The 8287-nt window shown below is 38.7% G+C and overlaps 1 protein-coding gene across 2 annotated transcripts; it reads right to left on the bottom strand.

The window, feature by feature from the left end:
- Positions 1-516: 516 nt before the first annotated feature.
- On the bottom strand, positions 517-4211 carry LOC120084344. Of its 2 annotated transcripts, none has more exons than XM_039040162.1 (2): positions 3316-4211; positions 517-2669 (listed from the first exon to the last, which is right to left on the bottom strand). In XM_039040162.1, the coding sequence occupies exons 1-2, from the start codon at positions 3877-3879 to the stop codon at positions 1944-1946; spliced, it is 1290 nt and encodes a 429-aa protein (XP_038896090.1). In that variant the 5' UTR covers positions 3880-4211; the 3' UTR covers positions 517-1943. The 2 variants fall into 2 exon arrangements, with proteins under 2 accessions (XP_038896090.1, XP_038896091.1); XM_039040163.1 differs by having other exon boundaries at positions 517-2645; positions 3316-4208.
- Between the last annotated feature and the right edge of the window lie 4076 nt (positions 4212-8287).

Below are 8287 nucleotides of genomic sequence, written 5' to 3'. Positions count from 1 at the left end.
GAGCAAATAGCAAGTACCAAAACTGCTAAATATAGCACTTGTAAACAAACAATTCGAATATGTAATTTTACTTTGTGGTGATGCAAGTAAAAGTTTGTGAAACTTGTTTTAGAAAATGAACAATATTTCGTTTGGACCTTGTAAAAAAGTTCATAATTGGAAAAAAAAAAAAAAAAAATTAAAACTTGATTTTGCTATATACACATAAAGGATATACATTAGAATAAGAAGATTCGAACTACACATATCACATATTAGTCAAATAAAACTCATATAACTCAACCAGTATAAAATATGTGTTATAAAAAATTTAAACCTTCCACTAATGTTAAATGCTCAAAATAAATATAGTAACCAATCTTTAAAATTTTCAATTACCTAATAAAGGAATAAATTAGTTTAAGGCCTTAAGGGTATAAATATTTTTTTTTATACTAGGGAGTGTGATTCTAAGTTACTCTAGTAATATTCATCCCCATTCATCAATCAACATCTTCGGAGCAAACACAATTCAAATGAGTTCCAAAACACATAAATGAAAATTACAATACATTTCATCTAGTAGAGTCTCAATGCACATAAATCCAAACAAGAAATCTTCAACCCAAAGGTCAAATAAAAGCTGAAGCTGCATAATGTAAACGAATCAAACACTAAGAAAAACTCTTAAACTAAACAAACCACAAATGCTCAGACCAAATCCTGAGACCCCATGATTGAGCTTCACATAGCTTGACCCACTCTTCCCCATGAACTTGCCGGAGCCCGGTGCCGAGGCCAGATCGGCAGAAATGGGAGAAGAATGCTCATCAACAGGAGAAGGGAAAAACGAAGACATATTTTGGGACGTTTTGTTAGGTGAAACGGGCGGAGAAGGTGATATTGAAGAGGCGGCTGCGGGAGATAAGGCCAAAAAGGTGGCCAGAGACAAGGCAACACAGAAGCAGACAGCAGCAGCAGCCATTGATGCAGAGAGATCTTTCTGTAAGAAATTCTATGGCAACCAATGAAGAAGAAATAACTGGTATATAAAGATTGATGGGAATTATGGCAAAAGAAGAGGATAAACCAGTAAAAGAGTGAGTTTTGTGAAGTGATTGAACATCACGGGAATGGCGGTTTTATCCAATGTCGTTTTGCAAGTCTGCTGATATAAAAGCTCTTTGTTTTCTCTTTGATCTGTTTGTTTTTTGTCTGGTTTCATTCGTCAAAGTACAGAAAGATTCCACCATTTACGTGAGAAAGGAAGAGATGGCCATTTTAATGGCGAACAAGAAGTTCCAGTCTCAAAGGGGTCTCTTTTTTCTTCTAATCTCAGACCCACAGCCCATGTGACGGCACCGTTTTGTGACAACATGAAAAAGCTTTAAATTCTACTTTCTAGCAGCAATTTGGTTGTCCATGTCCTTTCCCTTCAATTTCATCAAGGACAACAACCAACAACAGAAAAGTACTTTTATGCCAACAGGAGTTTTCGCTTCCACTTAACAATGTCTGCAAATGATAAGGAGAAAAGAACAGCATTTTCAGATCAAAACAACCAAACAAGTAGATTTCCCATCAGTCTCGAGCTGCTGTGCTGCCAACCTGCTTTCATGAGAAGATCGTGCCTGTATGTATAATTCAATCACATAAGATCAATGATAAAATGGTACATATTATCAAAAGAATCACTTGATACAGCAACTTAATCACTTGATACAGCAACTTTCACTTTGCCATAATTCTGTGAGAGGTGTGGGGGGGTTGAATCTATCATAAATACTAAAAAGTTTACAACAGGGATTCGAGAATATTGCCTGCTAAAGCAAAAAAAACAAGGAAAAGGATTAAAAGGAAAAGTTCAATCCAAAAATGATATAAATGGCAGATTTGGCCATTATATTATAACAGATCCTCTTCTGGCATTGGAATCGACCGATAGGGAAGTGGAATTGCTTTCATTAGAGAAGCCTGAGGTGTGCGGTATCATTCAACGTTTTTATCTGCCAGCCTGATTTTAGTGAATGTTGTAAAACAGTCACAGATGAATCTTCAATGCAAAACTTGTGCAGCATTACCAAGCTGCATTCGAGGAGGCCTGCGAGGAGACATTTAATTGGAATTGAATGCGTGAAGATGCCGATACAAGTCGTACACAAGGAGGAGTTCCTGATACTTAAATCATTTAGTGTACTTTGGTGAGTGGCATCATGAGGGGAGATCTCGTCTTCAGCTTCATGTTCTCCAGTGGTGGTTACAGTTTGTAGCCTGCTTTTGCCAGACTTTCTCCTCGTGATCCCGTGCCGCTGCCTATGAGGCAAGTCCCAATGTGGGGATGGGAGAGAATGCCCATCTCGATCGTGAATTGAGTTGGTTAGTTCGTGTGACATTTGAAGTGTCTCATTGGGACGGTGTGATAAAACATCTGACCTCAGCTTTTCAGGAAGTTCCAAGATGGTTCCATTAAGAAAATGAACCATACGGAATTCAACCTGCCTTAGCGATTCTCCAGCTGGTGGAGAGAAGTCGGGTTGAATTCGATCAATGAAGTTTAATGTTTCAGGCGTATATATTTCAGACCGAAGGCAACGCTCCCAGTGTCCTTGACTCATCTCTGTAAGGGCATCTGAGTTTTGTATTTGTTCCTCCATAAAATTCATTTCCTGCAAGTTCATTTCATAGATGGTCTACACAATTCAAGAAAAAAAAACAATCCAGAAAAAAGAATCAAAGATGTAATGTAACGCAGGCATTAACCAAGTCACTTGTAGGCCATAGCAATAGCAGCTACAGCTATCCACTGGTTTCAATCAAATACCTTGATTCTATAACAATGCAATATCCAGGAGATAGTTTCTACCATCAACCCAAGATTTTCAACCATTTAAATCCAGCCCCAACCAGAACAAATCATCGATAACCCTCCAGAATCCAACTAAGAATATCATCATCTAGCTGGGATTCTTGAAGTATTCAAATGCAATAGTAGTTGGCTAAGGTTTATTACTATCCATTGCTTGCTTGCTTGCCTAAACTATAATACTATGGTGGGCACAACATAGCCCATTCCTCATTTAGTTAGTTATATTGTAAAATCTCTTCAATCACCAACTGACCTAAGAGTCAAGCCGATAGGTTTATGGTAAATTTAATTATATCATCTAACAAAATCTTCATAGATTGTTTGAAACCAAGATTTTCATCAAATTCAAAGGATGAACAAGAGATTAGCAAACCAAGTAACCTCGATTCAATCCTACGCTAAAAAGAAAATGAATGCCACAGAGGACAATTGACAAACAGTTGATGAGCGTAATGCGACGGAATTATTACCTGGCAAACTGAAACCGCCATGGATCGGGCCCGATCCAAGGGAGACGAATACACGGCATTGAAACGAACCCCCTGAGATTTCAAGAACACCGCCAACGCTCTTCCCTGGCGCTTGCCTTTCGGCGTCAAACCCGCCTCAGGGCACCGCCCGCCGACCAAGTCCGACCTCAAATTCAACTCACACTCCCCGTGGCTGATCAGGAAAACCTCCATAACCACCCGATCGTCGTCAATCGAACTAGACGAGAAGCTCCGCGTGAACAACGGCGGCGGAGGCAGCTGCGGTGGAGGCGCCAGAACATTATACGGGTCCCAGACCTTGATCGCCGGCCCCAATCGAGGCGTACCAAGGGACGACGGCTGAGGGGACAACGGCGACGCTAATGCGTGACAAGGTAGCATCTCCGGCTCCTGCTCGAGAACCTTCTTGACCAAGTAGTTATCCAATTCAGCTCTGGCCGGCTCGACATTATCATCACCATCATCTTCATTGTCGTCTTCTTCTTCCTCCTCCTCGTCCTCCTCTCTTTCCTCCGCTAATTGCACGGACTGGGCCGATCCCATTTCAGCGAAATCGATGCACAAACCTTATCGATCTCAGCGATTTCCTCACTGGAAATGCTCATGATTGAGCATTTGGGAGCAAGAATTCTGCATAATGCGAGGGGGATTTTAGATTGAAACGAATCGAGGGGTTATTTTCTTTATTGTTTTTCGTTGGTGGGCAGATCTAGAGAAAAAGGGAATAGATCTGATCGGAGATGGGCCGGTGGATGCAGTGTGGGAAAAGGGCTTTTGCTCAATAACAGGAACAAGCAGATAGATTTCAATGGATTGATTTTGGTTTTTGGGTTTTTGTTGTTTCACATGATCCGTTTCGTACAAAACAATTGAAAAACTTCACGTTTCTGTGTTGTACACAAAACAGACAAAAACAATACACTCTTAAACACAAGTAAATTTTGCTGAGGTTAAAAACGCAGCCGCCACTTATTTAATATTAACTTATGATGTTGGGGTCAAACACCCTATAAGTGTTATTTCTAAAAGAAAATCACAAAGAAACATGTCCTTCATTATTGTTTTACTTGTTTTTGTTGTGAACTTGAGAAGTCTGACAATAATACGGATATCAATAAAATATAATATTAAAATGAATATAATATAATAATAAAATAAATAATTTTCTCTAAATTCTCTATTTTCTCCAATTTTTATGGAATTTTTCCAATGTGTTTTCTAAAATCTATCTACCAAATGCCACTATTTATAGACAATTTTGCAAGAGTGGATTACATGGACACTAATATATGTGTAATCTTGAAACACATAGACAACACTTTGGAAAATGGAGGTATGACCCATGGTCAGTAGACACTAAGCAAAGCATCTAATGGGCATCTATTATAAATAATATTTATAATACTCCCCTTAGATGCCCATTATATATAGAAAATATGTCTCGTTAAAACCTTACTAGGAAAAAATTCAATAGAAAAAAAATCCCAGTGAAGAAAAAAAAATTACACATTTCATATATTTATACTCCTAAAAAGTATATTTACTCCCTCCCATGGAATATCATTTGAGATCTCTGAGTTGTCGCATTCTGATATTGTGCACCAGTTTTTCAAAGTTGCGATAGGTAATGCCTTTGTAAATAAGTCTGTCAGGTTATCTTTCGAACAAATTTGTGGTACAGTGATGTCGTCATTTTCTTCAAGATCATGAGTGTAGAAAAGCTTTGGTGAAATATGCTTTGTTCTATCCCCTTTAATATATCCTCCTTTGATTTGGGATATGCATATTGTGTTGTCTTCGTATAATATTATTGCAAGATTTTTATTAGAAGACAAACCACATGTTTCACAAATGTGCTGAGTCATTGATCTTCGCCATACACATTCTCGACTAGTCTCGTGAATTATAAGAATTTTCAACATGATTTGAGGAAGTAGCCATTATGGTATGTTTCACTGACTGCCACGATATAACAGTTCCTCCACATGTGAATAGATAATCTGTTTGAGATCTAGCTTTGTGTGGATAAGATATATATCCAGAATCTTACAGAATCTGTTTAACCAACTAAATCAAAATTTGATTTATTTGGATAAAACAAACTCATATCAATTGTTCCTTGGAGATGACGGAGTATATGTTTAATTTCGTTCCAATGTTTTTTTTGTTGGAGAAGAACTATATCTTGCTAATAAATTTATTGAAAATGCAATATCCGGTCTTGTATTATTAACAAGATACATAAGTGCACCAATTTCACTAAGATATAGTACTTCAGGACCAAGAAGTTCTTCATTATCATCTCGAGGTCAAAATATATCTTTCTTTAATGAACTTCCATTGGTATGTTCAATGGATGTGCTTTGTCCATATATAACATTTTCAAAACTTTTCCTGTATAAGTTGTGACGAAAAAATATCTCATCTGCTAAATACTCAATTTGCAAGCCAAGGAAAACATTTTTTCTTCCGAGATCTTTCATCTCAAATTCTTTCTTAAGATATTCTTGTTGGCCTTTCTAAATGGCAATCTTGAGGAGACCATTTACATGGTGCAACCCGAAGGATTCATAGCCCAAGGTCAAGAGTAAAAGGTTTGCAAACTGAATTGGTCTATTTATGGACTGAAACAGGCATCTCGATCTTGGAACATACGGTTTGATACTGTGATCACGTCGTATGGCTTTGACCAAAACGTTGATGAATCTTGTGTATACAAAAAGATCATCAACGCTTCAGTAGTCTTCTTAGTGTTGTACGTAGACGATATGTTACTCATTAGGAATGATGTAGGTCTATTGACTGCAGTTAAGAACTGGCTAGCGACCCAATTCCAAATGAAAGATTTGGGAGAGGCTCAGTTTGTTCTAGGTATATAGATCTTTCGGGATCGTAAGAACAAAGTGCTAACACTGTCTTAGGCATCGTACATTGACAAGATGTTGCTCAAGTACTCGATGCAGGACTCCAAGAGGGGCCTACTGCCATTCAGGCATGGAGTCACTTTGTCTAAGGACATGTGTTCTAAGATGCCTCAAGAGATTGAGGAGATGAGACGGGTCCCATATGCTTCTGCCGTTGGCAGTTTTATATATGCGATGCTCTGTACTCGTCCAAACATCTGCTATGTTGTGAGCATAGTTAGTAGGTATTAGTCTAACCTAGACTAGGGTCACTAGACCGCAGTGAAGAACATTCTCAAGTATCTTCGGAGAACGAGGGACAATATGCTCGTGTATGGTTCTAGGGATTTGATCCTTATAGGATACACGGATTCTGACTTTCAGACTAATAAGGACTCTCGCAAGTCCACATCAGGGTCAGTCTTTACTCTTAACGGAGGAGCTGTAGTGTGGCGAAGCACTAAGCAAGGGTGGGCATGCGCTGACTCCACTATAGAGGCAAAGTACGTAGCGGCCTGTGAAGCTGCTAAGGAGGCCGTTTGGCTCAGAAAAGTTTTGATAGAACTGGAAGTTTTTCAAGATATGTCTAGGTCCATTACCCCTCTATTGTGATAATAGTGGGGCAGTGGCGAACTCCAAGAAACCGAGGAGTCATAGGCGCGACAAACACATAGAGTGGAAGTATCATTTGATTTTGCGAGATAGTGCATCGAGGGGACGTGATGTCAACAAAGATCGCTTCGGAGCACAATGTTGCTGACCTGCTTTTATGAAGGCTCTCATAGCTACAGTGTTTGAGGGTCACCTACGGAGCATGGGTCTATAGAATCATCTGCGACTGGATTTAAGGCAAGTGGAAGATTTTCTTGTATTGGGCTTTTATGCCCTAGTTTATTGTTTTGTACTAATTTTTTTTTGTACACCCCCACTTCGCTTTAGAACAAGAGGGAGATTGTTTGGGTTTGATGCCCTAAGTCTCGTGTCCTGTAGTTTGTAAATAGATTGTAACGAACGCTTGTGGTTGTATAATATAATGATATTTTACTTGCACATCTTATTTTTGCTCAGTTGCTTGTTTTATTTACTTTACCACAAACCAGTAAACAGAAAATCCTTGGTTATCTGGTATGTAACTCAAGCATGGTATGTGGTGACATACAAGTGGATCAGTCCTTTTGAGTGATAACCAAAATGGTCTGTAGTATATGGATATTAGGAGGGAAACCTTATCCTGGTAATGCTACGGATGTGACTCGCTTTGTGGAATGGTCACAAAGTGTTGTGACTTGTCAAAATGGTCTGATCCTGATCATTTCGTGTTGGGGACATACGAGCGGGGCGTCCTATACAAAAAGTTTGTATAAGATCTGACCATGAGTTGTTAACGTCTCGTATATAACACCATTCATGTTAGAGACTTTCACTTCACTAGGATGACCATAGGTAAAATGACCTCAATCCTGAGTGAGTTTGGGAACCGTCCTGAGCAATTGAGGGCGGTTCTTTGATTTTGTATGGGGTGCGGAGTGGCCAGGTCACACAATTCAAACCTACTACATTTTGGGGGATTCGTCCTGATTTTGGGAAGTGGGAACTCAGCACACAAGATGGAATTCACTCCTTCTCGAGGCAGGGGTAAAGTAGATAGATAGCTCCCTAAAGGTCTGATTCAGTGCTTGAATGATAAATTGCTAAATGTAATGAGATACATTATTTTGGAGGAAATTAGATATAAAATATGATTTTAATTATTCAGTAAGGAGAAATTATATAGTAGATATGTGTTCACTATAGGTTAAAAATATAATATGATTATATTTATTAATATTTTAATTGGTTAATTATATGATAATTAACCCAAAATCACGCTTGGACGTGCGTTAGTGGGGAACATCATCAGTTATTATAATCGATGAATAAAAATGAAATTTGTTTCATTTTGAATCGTTCGAAGGTCGACCAGAAAAAGATCGAAGGAGCGCGTTGGTGTGGAAACGTAATCGATCGCTTAAAATCGAGAGCCTATACGATAGTCGCTCAGCGTCTAA

This window comes from Benincasa hispida, chromosome 1 (assembly GCF_009727055.1).
Source record: "Benincasa hispida cultivar B227 chromosome 1, ASM972705v1, whole genome shotgun sequence".
NCBI classification, from domain to species: domain Eukaryota; kingdom Viridiplantae; phylum Streptophyta; class Magnoliopsida; order Cucurbitales; family Cucurbitaceae; genus Benincasa; species Benincasa hispida.
The sequence above is the reverse complement of the archived record's forward strand: the minus strand, read 5'-3'. Positions and strand labels throughout refer to the sequence as shown.